At 38.0% G+C, this 17,861-nt stretch overlaps 1 protein-coding gene across 1 annotated transcript; it reads right to left on the bottom strand.

Moving 5' to 3' along the window:
• Positions 1 to 1,382: 1,382 nt before the first annotated feature.
• Positions 1,383 to 16,726, bottom strand: p24-1 (transmembrane emp24 domain-containing protein). The gene is made up of 4 exons (XM_053770798.2): positions 16,324 to 16,726; positions 10,894 to 11,022; positions 7,056 to 7,172; positions 1,383 to 4,050 (listed from the first exon to the last, which is right to left on the bottom strand). Exons 1-4 carry the CDS (start codon positions 16,474 to 16,476, stop codon positions 3,820 to 3,822), a joined length of 630 nt encoding a protein of 209 aa, XP_053626773.1. The 5' UTR covers positions 16,477 to 16,726; the 3' UTR covers positions 1,383 to 3,819.
• Between the last annotated feature and the right edge of the window lie 1,135 nt (positions 16,727 to 17,861).

The raw sequence follows: 17,861 nt of genomic DNA, 5'->3' as shown, positions 1-17,861 counted from the left end.
ATGTCTGTACTGTTTATTCTGGCCCCTATTTTAAATTGCCCTTTCTTGAATTTTGTGTGAAATTGGCCAAATTAGTAATTCCTGAACTTTTTTTTGTATAGTTGAAATAGGTAAATGGGCAGTTTCTTGTACTTAATCGATAGAATAAAAGGAGTTCTAGCAAAAGAGCTGAGTTTGGTCAAGTGGAACAAAAGAATTGGCCAAAATAGGGTTAAAAGTGGGCGAAATCGCTGATGTGTAAGTATCGCTGAGACCACCAACTCTGCAAGAGTAATTCTGCAAGTTTTCCATCAAATTTCAAACTTTTGGTTTCATTACCTTCAGAAAAAGATTATCATTTCATAAGAATTTTTTTTTTTTTTTTTTTGAAAATCTTTGACACTGAGCAAGTTTGCACCCAGGGTCTCAATGAATAAGACATATACGTGTAACACCTGGGTATATTTATTGGGGATGCTACAGCTGTATAGTCCTTGTGGCTTAGCGCTTCTTTTTGATTATAATAATAATAATGGGGATGCTACACCTGCACAGCTGGCTTCTAAATCAAACACTGGGACATAATATAGATTTTTAAAATGAAATCTTTAAAAGAGGCAAATTGCAGGAGTTGTAGATGTTGACACAGGCAGGATTCACTAGTGGAAGTAGGTCATGTCCATAGGTTGGCAATGGAATTGTAGAATATATCCTCTGTACCAGGATTCCATTGTGTTGCTGTGTCAGACAGACAAGTGTCATTACATCAAAGGTAGACACATACAACACCTTGGTATCTTTATTGGAGAAACTTCTCACCTGCTCAGTAGGCTTTTTCAGTAATAAAGGGATATGATGTCATTGACTAATAGAACAAGTAGAGGATGGGAATTGCAGACATTGCCCATCTGTAATGTCTATAACAGTTGTAACTCATCTTTTCTACTGGCTCCACTAAATCTGACATGTCCCTATATCAGATTGAAAAAAAGCCTGCTGCGCTGGCAAAATCTCATACAGATGTTCGGTAGCGCTGTATAGCCCTTGTGGCTTAGCACTTCTTTTTGATTATAATAATCATACAGATGTTCAGGTGTTGCCCATCTCGCTCACAAACTGGTTGGTATTGTATGCCTTCTTCTGACACTTGGCTGTGACAGCAGCACTGTGGAATGCTGGTACAGAAATGTAAAACTGCTAACCTCGACCCACATAGACATGACTTACTTCCACTTATGGATCCTGCCCAGCTGTGATACCTACCACTTGTTGCTGCCTCCTACTGGCTCCACTATGTAAGCCTGTTTTGCACTGTCTCATAATAAAAGGCACCCAGGTATCATATGGGTCTTAATCTTACAAAAGACCAAAAATAATTGAGGAGTAAAAATGAAATTTAAATGAAAAATTTTAAACTAATATTTTATTACATTACATACAAAATGATAATGTATCACACTAAGCCACACAAAGTCATACATTATTTTTTTACAATTATATTTTATGCCAGAATGTTTGATACAATTCTTTACAGGTTGTAAATGGTATGCTGATACTAGCAAACTGTGGAAAAGGACACTTGTGTACAATTCAGGACAAATATTAAAGTGAATTTTTCACAAGTGGCTTCATAAGTCTATGAGGACTGATTAAGCCACTTTTGGCAAAACATTCCTTTAAGAAATGTTCTAAACTGTGTACACTTCTTTCACAATTCTTTGCTGGTATACGTAAATACAAAGTAAGTTTTCTGAAGATCTTCCATCCTATGGTAAATTTACTTGGCTATAGTAAAATTAGTCACATCACTTGTACATCAACATACTGTAAATAGCTTCCAAATCTTAGAATCACGAAGTAAATGTTAGTACAATACAACTTTGACTTGCATTTAAATTAAATCTGCCATTCAAATATAACAAGTTTCCATATTTACAGGTCACTCGCTCAGCCAAAACTATATATTCTTTAACTTTATAATAATCTAGAAGGTATCTTTCAACCTTCGAAGCTTGCAAACCCACTTTCCTTAAATACAAAGGTAAACCAGAAATGTCTTTCATTCTCACAATTTAAAGCTTTTCCCCTTGAAAGGTTTAAACCTTTCTAGGGAGAAATGCCATGATGCTGGGCTGTTGATCCAAGGAACTGCAGCTACTCTCCCCTTTCCTGGACCAAACCAGATTACTTTCCATTCCCCAGATGCTGTACGACCCTTGTAAGTTCAGCTCTTCCCAACAAATACAAGAATAATCAATATTCTTAAACCAAAAGGTGATGGAAGCTGACAGTTGTCAATACATAATCAGTAAATGATTTACAATAGCAAACCCAGAGAGAGGCCATGTTAGCAATAGTGGCTTACAGCAACAGTTGATGCAACTGATCTTTAACTAACTGCCTCGCACGATTGCTAATTGCATCATCATTTCAAATAAAATTCAAGAGGATCACTGACATTTTCAGAATAAATTCTTTGATAAATGCCTGCCCACTTATTTTAATACATGTTAATCTAATCACTGATTTCTGGGGAGAAAATGTCCCATAAATGTGCAGCATAATAGCATCAGATCTAGCCACTCATTGCCACAGATTTAGAAAAGTAATTTCAAGTTTAGCATAAGCTCACACATTACTTTAGAAGACTAATGGCATTTTCACTTAATGGAACCAATCTAATTTTTAATGGTAATGTGTAAATTTAATTCTTAAACTGAGCACTTCAAACTTTGATAAATTTATTTCATATTTAGTTACTAACAGGTAAACAAAAATTTCAATTGCTTAATTAACGAGAAATATTTAGAGGTTAGTAACATCAAAAGTGTACCTGCTTTTACACCTGGTTGGCAGAGCTTGTCAAGATTTTTTTGGTAAAATTATTTTTAGCGAAATTTATCTGCATATTATCGTATAGTTGAGAAGTTGAATGTCTTGGTACTTTGTAGGTTCCAGAGAGCAGTTTTCCTACTTTGTTATTATTTAATAACAGTCTATAAATTATTACTGGCAGGCAGAAAAATCTGTTTTACCAAATTATCCTTAAAATTTACATCTTCTCAAAGATCAACAGGTATTCAATTTTTTTTTTTCAGTATACAGGATTAAAAAGAAATGACAGTACTGTAATAAATTTACAAATTACCACTACATAAATTAAGTAGTTCTATTAGCCAAGATTATTGTTAGTCTTCTGTAGGTATACGTCGCCATGATGTTTGACATAACAATGGTCGGACGTCACAGGTGTCAGCGATGTAATCCCATGTGCTTACATCACTATTTTTAGCTACATGCCCAGATATACATTTGTGGTAACTAGTTTCTATTGTGAAAAGAGAACCCCACAGAGATTTTCACACTAATAAAAATTTGTATTTTTTTTGAACTGTGACATTCCTACTCAAAATCATAGAAGAAAAAAAAATTACCTTCACAGTTCTTAAATGTTTACTCTCAGGTTAATGCATTCACTTATGAATCCCAAAGAAATATTGGCATGAAAATCTATTTAAAATGGAGTAGTATGGAAAGTGTGGTAAACATGATAAGTACAGATACTTAGGGTTAGGTTTCTAGGGCAACATAGGAGAAGCTTATAGAAAGGGTGAATCTAACTGAACTTTAAAAAAAAGTAACATGGATACCAATATGCAAATTCATGCAGGCAATTTAAACTTAAATGTAATTATATTTCGATCCTTTTTATAATTTACTCTGAATAGGTAGCTATGGCATACCTGTGTTAAGTCAGAATAATGTTGCAAAATATTTAATCTGTAGCTGGCATGTTTGTCCTTGAGAAGTACGTTGCTGTTCTAGTGGATTCAACAGAGTTCAATAGGCAGCTTGATTTGTCTTCTTGTCCGCAAAGAAATTCTTCAAAACCATCACCTGACCAACAGCAATAACAAGAATTCCTAAAGTCTCCCCAACTGCCCAGAAGAGAACACGTTCATTGAGATCTTCTGCACTCTTGCGACCTTGAGCTTCACGTAAGCGGTGATGAGTTTGGTAATCTATGACAGAGTTTAGGTCCTCGTGAATCTTTTGTGATGAGGACTCCATCTGTGGGAAATCAAATTAACCACTACAGTATTTATAATTCAAAAATAAAATTTTTGAAGATTACATACAGTATTGTATTCTTTCCAGTCTTTCAAAAACAAGTGTTTGAATCAGAATTAAGCCAAATAAAACTATGTAGGATGTTCCTGTTGCAGGACAATTTCTTTACATTAATGTAAAACATTAAATTTCTCTACAAATGTAAAGAGAATGAAGGATTATTTTATGCTTGTGATATACCTGTAACCGAGTTCAAGAGTTTTCCTACTTCCACGACCTGGCCATGGGCCAGGCTTGTCTGGTGCCTACTACTTACTAAAAAGGGCTAAGCCTAAAATGTAAAAGGAAAAGCAGTACTGAAAGTAAGCAAAAGGAGGCAGTCACAGTCTGTAAAAAAAATAGTTTCAGTTAAAATAAGACTATCAGCATCAGAGGTGGGAATGCTAGAGGAAATCATCCAGAGGAACATTGCAGGATGGTAAAGACTGAGAACAAAGACAGCAGTACCTCTGATCAACAGGAGAGTCAATCTAAAGATGCTGACTGTTGGAACAAACTGACATTTCTGTGTTAAATCATTTTATTACAGCCAAAAATCCTTTCTATGAGGCCAGGTCAATGTCTACTTCTCAACAGCCATCTCCCACTGAGGTAGGGTGACCTGAAAAGGAGGAAACGCTTCACTGTCATTCATTTAATCACTGTGCTTGCCTATTTGAACTCTCCTGTTTGTGGTTGCAGAGGTTGATTACCAGATCCTGGCTGTGCCTCTTGGCACTTCAGATTCATGCAGGTATGATAGTACCAGCTCTTAAAACTATGTATGAAGCCTGTCACTAATACTTCCTTGCCAAGATCATTCCACTTCCCAACCATTCTGATTGAAGAAATACTTTCTAACATTCCTGTGGCTCATCTGTGACTAACATCCAGCAGTGTCCCCAAGTTTCCACTTCTTGCCTCACAATCTATCTCTGTCTACCTTATCAATTCCTCCGAGTATTTTGTATGTTATTATGTACTCCCTGGGTTTTCTGTACTCTAATGTTGTTAAACCAAATTCCGTTAGCCTTTCCTCATAGCTCATGCCCCTTAGCTCTGGAGCAAAATTAGCTGCAAACTTCTGTTTTTCTCCAGTTTCTTAACATACTCTTTTAGGCACAGGTCCATACTGGTATTGCATACTCCAAGATGGGCCTAACGTATGCTTAACCCTTTGAGGGTCGACAGGCCCTCTCCGAAACTCGTTCTCAGGGTCGGCCAAATTTAAAAAAAAAAAATAAAATAATTTTCTCTTATGAAAAGATAGAGAATCTTTTCCCGATCATAAGGACACCAAAAGTTTGAAATTTGATGGAAAACTTACGGAATTATGCTCTCGCAAAATTAGCGGTCTCGGCGATGTTTACGCATCAGCGATTTTGCTCACTTTGAGCCCCATTTTCGTCCAATTCCACTGTACTAATCGACAAAAAACATGAATATTTCGCTAGAACTCCATTTTTTTCTATCGAATGGGTGCAAGAAACCACCCATTTATGAAATTCAACTATCCAGTACAGTGGTCAGAATTTAGCAATTTTGCCAATTTCACACAAATTTCAAAAGATGCCAATTTCCGAATAGGGTTCAGAATAAACAAGAAAGACATTCCTGGCACTAAAATGACATTTCCTCTGGTTATTAGTCACGTCTCAAGGCCTCTCTTATATTCTTTTGCTTTCCACTTTGAATTTTTATTCTCACAAAAAATTATAAGATTTACTGTTATGCAGACTACTGCATTAGTGTAAAAAATGGTATAAATATTATTGGCGCACTTGTGAAAGAATATTAGACTCACTAGTTGACGTGTATTGGACGCTTGGCACGATTTGTTTACTTTTGAAATTTGGAAAAAATCGAACATTTCTGCTACTTTGAGCTCAATTTCAAGGTACCTTTCATTGTAAAACCAGTCAAAATCATCTCAATTTCTGTAATATGTCTTCCATTCTATAAAATGAGACCAAGAAAACTAGAATACAACAATAAATACCATACAAACATACAGTGCAAAGTCGCTGTTTTATTCCAAAAAAATGGTCAAAGTTTTTTTTTTCTCATTATTCACTGTGTGTTGCAGGATTTTTTTTAGACTGTGCACACTGACCACATAGACCCATTCTTTCCTACCAGCTTTCTCCTACTAGATTTGAGGGCGCTAGAATTTAGGCGTACTAGTACGTCAAAAATCCTGGGTCGTAAGCCGTACTAGTATGTCCAAAACCCTCAAAGGGCTAATAAAGAACCCCGAATGATGGTTAAGATGCATGAAGGCTATTTTTAGATTTGCCAGACGAACACTGACTGAAGAGGTTATTCAGCTGATACGAGTCTGGTATTATACTGGGCACTATACTCACCCCTAAGTCTTTCACTATGAGTGAAGTCTGGAGCCTCTTCCCCTAGTCTATACCCCATTTCTGAATCTTCTTGCTCCTTTCCCAATCTTCATTACTTTGCATATACTAATTTAATCAACCACCTATCTGACAATTCTTGCAATGTGTCTAGATCCATTGGAGTCTTTGTTCTCATCTATTTTTATTCTCGTTAGTTTTACATCAGGAAACAGGATATATCTGAATCAATCCCATCTGGAATGACAGTCACATGAACCAAAAACAGTACTGGTTCTAAAACCAATCTTTAGAGAATCCTGCTAGTTACTCTTCCCCATTCTGATATCTTTCCTGACAGTCACTCTCTGCTTCCTTCCCCTAAGATATTCTTGGATCCACTGCAGTGTGTGCACATGCAAGTGTGCGAGTGAGAGGGAAAGGGAGATAGAAGAATTTTTGTCAATGCTCAAGCCTAGCTGCAGAGAAATATCTACTAAGGTTTTGACTGAGGGCTATGCTCTATTATCTAGATGATTGAAGCAGGAGAAAGTGTCAGTGCCTTGGAACACAATATTTGAAGGGGAAGAAAAATGCTGTAAGATTCATTAACTTTTAACTCACCTGAGTCATAGCAGTAAATTGTTCTCCCACACCAGGTAACCGAGGCTCATCACCAACTTGAAAATCTACGTATATGAGTTTGTGACTAAACGTTGAAAACTCATTACTGAAGCACACCTGTAAAATATATCATTTATACTATATGATTGCTAAAAAAAATAAAAATGCAACAACTTATTCTAACACAATTGAATAATTCCATTTTTGTAAGTAGACATGAAATTACAAAAATAAAATGCTAAAGTCACAAGACAGTAGCTGACATGTAAAGGGAAATCCTTTCATGAACTGAAGACACATTTGTACAAATTTCAGTCAACAATCACTTCTGTCAACCTGTTCCAAGAAACTGGAGATACTCTGGCCTTCCTTGGATCAAACCTGATTGTCTTTCATTCCTCAGGCACTTTGCATTATCATTAGGTATCCCTGAAGAGGAACCTTTAAGTTGTTACCTGAATTTTTTTTCATCCCATTTTGATGTAAATTCATTTATAACCCGAGAATCCCTCATCAAATAAAATTAAATTTTTTTAAAGTTTTTGTATGATAATGAAAACTATTTAACCTGCAACCAGCAGGCATCAGAAATACTGCTCTTATGTAAACTATAGCTTTACACCTTAAAAAGCTCCATACTCTTGATGTGTACTTTCAGCAGAAATCACAGAGCTTGTCAAGTCAGTGAGAACCCTGATCCACAGGACAGCCCCATGTACAGAAATTACTAACAAGAATAGTACAACTGTACAAGTTTAATTATTATTATTATTTTTATTATTAACACATCAGCCCAATTGCATTACCATCATTCACTCCATCACTGCCTTGCCAAAGGCGAGCTTTCACAGTTATAAAACTAACATTAACACCCCTCCTTCAGAGTGCAGGCACTATACTTCCCATCTCCAGGACTCGAGTACGGCCTACTGGTTTCCCCGAATCCCTTCATAAATATTACCCTGCTCACACTCCAACAGCACGTCTAGTCCTAAAAATGGTTTGTCTCCATTCGCTCCCATCTAACATGTTCACGCATGCTTGCTGGAAGTCCAAGCCCCTCACACAAAACTTCCTTTACCCCCTCCCTCCAACCTTTCCTAGGCTGATCTCTACCCCGCCTTCCCTCTACTACAGATTTATACAAAGTCATTCTATTTTGTTCCATCCTCTCTACATGTCCAAACCACCTCAACAACCCCTCCTCAGCCCTCTGGGTAATAGTTTTGGTAATCCTGCACCTCCTCCTAGTTTCCAAACTACGAATTCTCTGCATATCCACACCACACATTGCCCTCACACACGACATTTCCACTTCCTTCAGCCTTCTTGCTGCAACATTCACCACCCATGCTTCACACCCATATAAGAGCATTGGTATAACTATATTCTCATACATTCTCCTCTTTGCTACCATGAATAAAGTTCTTTGTCTTCATAGACTCCTCAATGCACCACTTGCTCTTTTCCCTTCATCATCTTTCATAGACCCATCTGCTGACATGTCTACTCCTAAATATCTGAATATATTCACCTCCTCCATACCCCTCTCTCTCCAATCTGATATCTAATCTTTCGTTACCTATTTTTTTGTTATCCTCATCACCTTACTCTTTCCTATATTCACTTTTAATTTTCTTCCTTTACATACTCTACCAAACTCATCCACTAACCTCTGCAACTTTTCTTCAGAATCTCACAAAAGCACAGTGTCATCAGAAAAGAGCAACAGTGACAACTCCCACTTTGTGTTAATTCTTTATATTTTACCCCACCCCATACCTCTTGCCAACACCTGAGCATTCACTTCTCTTACAACCCCATCTACAAATATATTGAACAACCATAGTGACATCACACATCCTTGTCTAAGGCCTACTTTTACTGGGAAAATCTCCCTCTCTCTTACATACTCAAACCTGAGCCTCACTATCCTCATAAAAACTCTTCACTGCTTACAATAACCTACCTCCTATTCCATACATTTGCAACATCTACCACAATGCCCCTCTATCCACCCTGTCACACACCTTTTCTAAATCCATAAATGCCACAAAAACCTCTTTACCCTAATCTAAATACTGTTTAAATAAAATCAAACCCCTTCACTGTTGGAAGCCCTGAAATTAAGTGCTCACAGTGTTAGCATTTTTTTAATTAGTTTTCTTCTGAAATGGAAGAGAATCTTTCTCTGAAGGTAATGACATCACAAATACAAAATCTGATGGAAAATTTATAGAATTACAAAGGAGAAGAGTAAGCTGCTCTGCTAGTATGCCTGCTTAAGCATAAGAAATCACTCATTCATCAAAACTATAGGTGTGCAGAAATCAGTAATTTGGTGACTTACACAAAATTAATTAAAAAAAAAAAAAAAAAAAAAAAAGCAGTCCAAAATAAATACAGTAGACATTCCAGGCACTAAAGCCTCTCCAGTATTACATCTGCCATCCATTTTAAATGCATTATCATGAAGAAAAAAAAAATTACCCTATTTCTCAGATAATGAAATATAACCAGGAATGATTAGTCATGGTTTACAGCATCCCAACAAGTGAATCAGACTTAATAAAAACCAATAAGAGTTCTCAGGAAAATCCTAAAAAATATAACATTTCTGCTACTTTGAGCCTGATTTCAAGTTACTTCCATTCTGAAACCAACAAAAATCATCTCTATTTCAGTAGTATGTCTTTCATTCTATCAAATGACACCAACACCCTTCCTACGTATTAACAGGTGAAAAAATAGTACATTTCACTCGCAACTGAAGGTTCAATCCTGCGCTGGGGTGAGATATGGGAAAAGTCTCCTAACGCTTATGCATCTGTTCATTTAGCAGAAAACAGATACCTGGGCATTAGCCAACTGTTGTAGGCAAAATATAGGAAAAGAATGCCAAAGGGTCCTAACAGAAATAAAGCCACATTGACTTTCATGGACTATCTGCATTTAATAACACAAGGGAGTAATCATCTTCAATCCTGCTTCTCCAATTAGCCTATTTCTCTCCTCCTTTTCCCACTTATCTCTTGCCCCTCCTCCCTTCCACTCATATACTCTACAAAAGTCAACCATTATTGGCAAGTGTGTACCGTTCTAATTTGGGGGGTCGAATTTATATATTTATGAGTGAGTTTTAATTAATGTTGATATCTTGTATTTGTATGTGGTGCTTCCATAAAAATGTGGTTTTACCACAGAAATGATACATCCTAGAATTTTTTTTACAGGAATGATTATCCAGTTACATAGAGGGAGTCTGCGAAAATCATGCATGCTTAACGTAAACTTAATTAACAAATTTTTGTGGAGTGCATCTGTCAGTGAATAAGAGGAAGAGAGGACAAGAGAGAAAGGATTATGCTATATCTAACGTACCTTCACGAGTGAATTCTGGCACTGCAGCAGTTTAATGACGTACATCACTAGAGTGGGGTACAAGTAGAAGACTAATCAGATTAACCCTGAAGTGTTAATCCAGGATAACCAAAAAATGCCAATGGGGATCGTTAGGTCCTTACCTAGGATGCAACACACAACAGCATATTTATTGCTAGGTGAACAGGGGCAACAGATTATAGACCAAACATCCTGCTAAGACCAAGACTATTTTTATCCAGTTGAACACAAAACAACCTATAATGGACATGGAAAAATTAAATAGACTTGTACAACAAAGTAGATTCTGGGGGTCATACAGCACCTGGAGAAATGAGACCTTCAAGTTTGATCTAAGGAAGGAGAGAGTAGGTCCAATCCTTTAGATCAAGAGCCCCTCACTGGCATCAAGAATCTCCCTAGAGGTAACAAAGAATACAAAAACATGCGAACATACCTGGTAGGTGCCCGAGATTTCTGGAGTAAATTGAAACTGGCCGTATTGCTGTTTCATTTCACGGTACAGAATCTGCCGTGATGGTCCCTCCAAAACAACGTCCACGTCATAGTGGCCGCCGGTCACTACCTATCATAATAGGCTAACATTTATTAAAATTATCTGCCAATTAGCATGCAAATAACATTCAAACTCATGTAAACATAGTGAATAAATTACTTTTGCAATTTTAGATTTAACATTACATCCATTATTTTTAATTTAGCATGCAATTAATGATACAGTAGCACTTTCACAGATAATAAGGAATACAACTGCATTAAAAATGATTGTAGGGAGACACCAGATAATTATTAAACATTTTTTTTAGCACATGAGCCGTTTCCCACCGAGGCAGGGTGACCCAAAAAGAAAAAAAAATCTTTCATCATTCAAAACTTTCACCATCATTCATACATAATCTCTATCTTTGCAGAGGCGCTCATATATAATATTGTAGATGTCACTCCAAACAACCAATATCACAAACCCCTCCTTTAACCCGTAAACAGTCCAAGCAGATCTACATTCACATGTGTAGTGGTACAAAAGTAGATCTAAGTTTTTTTACATTTTCTCAAATATAAAAAAAAAAAAAAAGTAGATTAAAGTTTTTTACACATTTTCAAATGTAGAAAAACAAAAAGATCTACTTTTTTTTACATACAGCAACCACCCAGGGAGGTACTACCGTCCTGCCAAGCGAGTGTAAAACGAAAGCCTGTAATTGTTTTACATGATGGTAGGATTGCTGGTGTCTTTTGTCTGTCTCATAAATATGCAAGATTACAGGTACGTCTTGCTACTTCTACTTACAATTAGGTCACACTACACATACATGTACACGTTTATTTATACACAATCATCTGAGTTTTCTTTGATTTTATCTTAATAGTTCTTGGTCTTATTACTTTTCCTTTTATATCCATGGGGAAGTGGAATAAGAATCTTTCCTCCGTAAGCCATGCGTGTTGTGAAAGTCAACTAAAATGCCGGGAACAATGGGCTAGTAACCCCTTTTCCTGTAAAGATTACTAAAAAGAATAAGAAGAAAATTGTCAAAGTGGGAAGTCTGAATGTGCGTGGATGTTGTGCAAATGATAAGAAAGAGATGATTGTGGATGTTATGAATGAGAAGAAACTGGATGTCCTGGCTTTAAGTGAAACAAAGCTGAAGGGGGTGGGATGTTTCAATGGAGAGGAATAAATGGGATTAGGTCAGGGGTTTCAAATAGAGTTAGAGCTAAAGAAGGAGTAGCAATAATGTTGAAGGATAAGCTATGGCAGGAAAAGAGGGACTACAAATGTATAAATTCAAGGATTATGTGGAGTAAAATAAAGATTGGATGTGAAAAGTGGGTTATAGTAAGCATGTATGCACCTGGAGAAGAGAGAAGTGTAGAGGAGAGAGAGAGATTCTGGGAAATGTTGAGTGAATGCGTGGGGAGTTTTGAATCAAGTGTGAGAGTAATGGTGGTTGGGGATTTCAATGCTGAAGTGGGTAAAAATGTTATGGAGGGAGTAGTAGGTAATTTTGGGGTGCCAGGGGTAAATATAAATAGGGAGCCTTTAATTGAGCTATGTGTAGAAAGAAATTTGGTAATAAGTAATACATATTTTATGAAAAAGAGGATAAATAAATATACAAGGTATGATGTAGCACGTAATGAAAGTAGTTTGTTAGATTATGTATTGGTGGATAAAAGGTTGATGGGTAGGCTCCAGGATGTACATGTTTATAGAGGGGCAACTGATATATCGGATCATTATTTAGTTGTAGCTACAGTTAGAGTAAGAGGTAGATGGGAAAAGAGGAAGGTGGCAACAACAAGTAAGAGGGAGGTGAAAGTGTATAAACTAAGGGAGGAGGAAGTTCGGGCGAGATATAAGCGAATATTGGCAGAAAGGTGGGCTAGTGCAAAGATGAGTAGTGGGGGGGTTGAAGAGGGTTGGAATAGTTTTAAAAATGCAGTATTAGAATGTGGGGTAGAAGTTTGTGGTTATAGGAGGGTGGGGGCAGGAGGAAAGAGGAGTGATTGGTGGAATGATGAAGTAAAGGGTGTGATAAAAGAGAAAAAGGTAGCTTACGAGAGGTTTTTACAAAGCAGAAGTGTTATAAGAAGAGCAGAGTATATGGAGAGTAAAAGAAAGGTGAAGAGAGTGGTGAGAGAGTGCAAAAGGAGAGCAGATGAAAGAGTGGGAGAGGCACTGTCAAGAAATTTTAATGAAAATAAGAAAAAATTTTGGAGTGAGTTAAACAAGTTAAGAAAGCCTAGGGAAAGTATGGATTTGTCAGTTAAAAACAGAGTAGGGGAGTTAGTAGATGGGGAGAGGGAGGTATTAGGTAGATGGCGAGAATATTTTGAGGAACTTTTAAATGTTAAGGAAGAAAGGGAGGCGGTAATTTCATGCACTGGGCAGGGAGGTATACCATCTTTTAGGAGTGAAGAAGAGCAGAATGTAAGTGTGGTGGAGGTACGTGAGGCATTACGTAGAATGAAAGGGGGTAAAGCAGCTGGAACTGATGGGATCATGACAGAAATGTTAAAAGCAGGGGGGGATATAGTGTTGGAGTGGTTGGTACTTTTGTTTAATAAATGTATGAAAGAGGGGAAGGTACCTAGGGATTGGCGGAGAGCATGTATAGTCCCTTTATATAAAGGGAAAGGGGACAAAAGAGATTGTAAAAATTATAGAGGAATAAGTTTACTGAGTATACCAGGAAAAGTATACGGTAGGGTTATAATTGAAAGAATTAGAGGTAAGACAGAATGTAGAATTGCGGACGAGCAAGGAGGCTTCAGAGTGGGTAGGGGATGTGTAGATCAAGTGTTTACATTGAAGCATTTATGTGAACAGTATTTAGATAAAGGTAGGGAAGTTTTTATTGCATTTATGGATTTAGAAAAGGCATATGATAGAGTGGATAGAGGAGCAATGTGGCAGATGTTGCAAGTATATGGAATAGGTGGTAAGTTACTAAATGCTGTAAAGAGCTTTTATGAGGATAGTGAGGCTCAGGTTAGGGTGTGTAGAAGAGAGGGAGAATACTTCCCGGTAAAAGTAGGTCTTAGACAGGGATGTGTAATGTCACCATGGTTGTTTAATATATTTATAGATGGGGTTGTAAAAGAAGTAAATGCTAGGGTGTTCGGGAGAGGGGTGGGATTAAATTATGGGGAATCAAATTCAAAATGGGAATTGACACAGTTACTTTTTGCTGATGATACTGTGCTTATGGGAGATTCTAAAGAAAAATTACGAAGGTTAGTGGATGAGTTTGAGAATGTGTGTAAAGGTAGAAAGTTGAAAGTGAACATAGAAAAGAGTAAGGTGATGATGGTATCAAATGATTTAGATAAAGAAAAATTGGATATCAAATTGGGGAGGAGGAGTATGGAAGAAGTGAATGTTTTCAGATACTTGGGAGTTGACGTGTCGGCGGATGGATTTATGAAGGATGAGGTTAATCATAGAATTGATGAGGGAAAAAAGGTGAGTGGTGCGTTGAGGGGAGACGGTTGGAGGCAGTGGAGATGTCCTGTCTAAGGGCAATGTGTGGTGTAAATATTATGCAGAAAATTCGGAGTGTGGAAATTAGGAGAAGGTGTGGAGTTAATAAAAGCATTAGTCAGAGGGCAGAAGAGGGGTTGTTGAGGTGGTTTGGTCATTTAGAGAGAATGGATCAAAGTAGAATGACATGGAAAGCATATAAATCTATAGGGGAAGGAAAGAGGGGTTGGGGTCGTCCTCAAAAGGGTTGGAAAGAGGGGGTAAAGGAGGTTTTGTGGGTGAGGGGCTTGGACTTCCAGCAAGCGTGCATGAGCATGTTAGATAGGAGTGAATGGAGATGAATGATACTTGGGACCTGACGATCTGTTGGAGTGTGAGCAGGGTAATATTTAGTGAAGGGATTCAGGGAAACCGGTTATTTTCATATAGTCGGACTTAGAGTCCTGGAAATGGGAAGTACAATGCCTGCACTTTAAAGGAGGGGTTTGGGATATTGGCAGTTTGGAGGGATATGTTGTGTATCTCTATACGTATATGCTTCTAAACTGTTGTATTCTGAGCACCTCTGCAAAAGCAGTGATAATGTGTGAGTGTGGTGAAAGTGTTGAATGATGATGAAAGTATTTTCTTTTTGGGGATTTTCTTTCTTTTTTTTGGGTCACCCTGCCTCGGTGGGAGACGGCCGACTTGTTAAAAAAAAAAAAAAAAAAAACTTTCAAATGTTGAAAAAACGTATATATACGTTTGGACCATTTACGGGTTAAAGTGCAGGCATTGTACTTCCCACCTCCAGGACTCAAGTCCTGGAGGTGGGAAGTACAAAAATATTACCCTGCTCACAAAATATTATTATCTGCACTGCCTGTGTGGGAACATAAGAGAGATGGGGCTTCACCCCCTTGGAGATAAATTTCTCCACACCTGGCACATGTTTCCTTTACACCTGTTACCTCTGTCATGGGTCATATCCTTCAATTATTATGGGTTACTAACCCTCTGGGATAGTCCAAATAAATGATCTATGCAAAAACAAAGGTGCTAAATCCGTATAATTTAATTAGGAATCGTAGCACTATCATTACAAATATGAATAAAGATACTTTGGCTTATTAACCCAGAGGGTTATCCGCCCAGGATAACCCAATAAATCCCCTGTCATTAGACTGCCCAACTTCTTTCCACCGAGGTCTTATAATTCTCTTCTCCAGGATGCAACACACACCAGTCAATTAACACCCAGGCACCTACATACTGCTAAGCGAACAGGGGCAGCAGGTGAATGGAAACATGCCCAAGCTTACATTCATTCAGGGACTGACTCCTGGTCCCTGTGTGAAGAGGCCACTACCATTTGAGGCACAACCAAAAGCCCTTCACTATAGTGTTTGGAGAATGAGAGGTGGGTGGGGGAGGGGGGGGAGGGTAATCAGGTTGAAATCAAGAATTGATTTAATTCTGTAAATCAAGAGCCTATCACTGGTATCAAGGCAGGGCAACTCCCCCCCCACCTTTGATACATTAATGGAAAGCACTAAATCTGTAAGGGAAGTACATTGCTGCACCTCCCTTAAATGAAGAGTATTTAGATTTTAATTTTAAAGACATACACAGCATATGTAATCCAGATGGCTGTTATAGCATGAACAGTTGGTTAATATTACAGCTGGTAGCCATATATAACACTAATAATGCAAGAAGACAATAATATAACGTTTGCTATATTACGGAAGTGAACCTGGATGTAAGAAAGGAAGATTTAACGTTTACACTGCAAATAAACAGATAACGTCAGGTCAATCACACTGAGAAACAAACCACATAAACCCAAACCATGCTGACATAAACCACTCGAGAGGGATATTTCCCTCGCCACCACACCTGGAACTCAAGCGTCGACTCTGTCCCCTTCTCAATTTCCTCGTAAAAACATTCTTTAGCATTATCGGGGAGTTCAAACGTTAGTTCAACCGCAGCGGTGGGAGGCAGCCAGCTAGCCATCACTACCACCATAGTTAACCACACTATCTCCATCTTGTGTGCTTCACGGGCGCCCTCCTCACTCCCAGGGCATCAGCTGCACATAGTTATCTCCCTCTTGGCCGGGTAAAGTGGCTAGGTAATGCGCCAGGACGGTACTTTTTGACAGGCTCGCCGCGTCTTCTGCTAAAATACGTGGCCGGAAACAAAATATAGTGCGTGTTCAGTGGATCTGCAGAATTCAGAGTCCGTAGCTCACTCAGAGGTCTTCACCAATCACAGAGCTCCTCTGAGGCCGTGGGAGATGTTTCCACCAATCACGGCACTGTGTTCTGCAATTCAGGGGGATTATTGAAAAAATTCTGATATCTTTGGTATTTCTTAACGCGGCCAAAATATATTATTGGTGCTGCCATCTCTTGGTGGTTTACTCTTCGTCTGTCCGATTCATCTAAATATTGACTATATAAAAATAGCTAAGATATAAATATTATAATTACGAGCAAGTTATATCTTTAATGTTTTATTTAACAATTCTGAAATGTCAAATAAACTATATGAAGTCTCATTATTTTGTGAATAACCTCGCAATATTCATTATAAATGTTCTAGATCTTAAGCTGGAACCGAACGTGCAATTGTCACAAGAGTTCAGATGACGTAGAATTTCCCCAAGACAAACAAATACTGAATTCTGAACAGCTGACAGTTTCTACACACGTGTAATATAAGAGTTAGGGACGAACACCTGCCCAGCCAACTAGCAACATCTCCCTCTGATAATTTATGAGAACTAGAGACACTTAATGGTCTTATTCTACATATATATATATAAGACACATGGAACGTTTTCTAAACCACGTCATGCTTTTTAAGTCAATCTTGCGGCCTTGGCTTACAACGCAAGGATCGTGGATTTGTTTTGTCATTCTATTGTATTCAGGGGAAAGCGCTTAATCCGTAGGGGATCATACAGAAGGAAGGCAGTCAGGTTCGATTTAGGGAAGGGTAGGACAGGTCTACTTCCTTGGATCAGAGCCCTCACCAGCACCTAGGCTCATTTGAAGGATTATTCTGCCATACACGCGAAAACTAAGTCTTATAAAACTGATATATACACTTTATACAACATGATACACAAGGCTTGAAACATATACAGATACAGATACTAATGAGCGCTTGAGGTTTCTAAACCTGTATTCCCTGGAACGCAGGAGGGAGAGATACATGATTATATACACCTGGAAAATCCTAGAGGGACTAGTACCGAACTTGCACACGAAAATCACTCACTACGAAAGCAAAAGACTTGGCAGACGATGCACCATCCCCCCAATGAAAAGCAGGGGTGTCACTAGCACGTTAAGAGACCATACAATAAGTGTCAGGGGACCGAGACTGTTCAACTGCCTCCCAGCACACATAAGGGGGATTACCAA

Source organism: Cherax quadricarinatus, chromosome 4 (genome assembly GCF_038502225.1).
Source record: "Cherax quadricarinatus isolate ZL_2023a chromosome 4, ASM3850222v1, whole genome shotgun sequence".
Classification (NCBI taxonomy): domain Eukaryota; kingdom Metazoa; phylum Arthropoda; class Malacostraca; order Decapoda; family Parastacidae; genus Cherax; species Cherax quadricarinatus.
Note: the sequence above shows the minus strand (reverse complement) of the source record. Positions and strands in the feature narration are given on the sequence as shown.

What these genes read in the sequence shown, in the direction of transcription:
- p24-1 (XM_053770798.2), bottom strand. Translation starts at nt 16,476, where the DNA reads ATGGAGATAGTGTGGTTAACTATGGTGGTAGTGATGGCTAGCTGGCTG. An exon ending in AAATCTCGGGCACCTACCAG is followed by an intron (nt 7,173 to 10,893) that starts GTATGTTCGCAT and finishes TATATTTTACAG; the next exon opens with GTGTGCTTCAGTAATGAGTT. An exon ending in AATTTACTGCTATGACTCAG is followed by an intron (nt 4,051 to 7,055) that starts GTGAGTTAAAAG and finishes GATTTCCCACAG; the next exon opens with ATGGAGTCCTCATCACAAAA.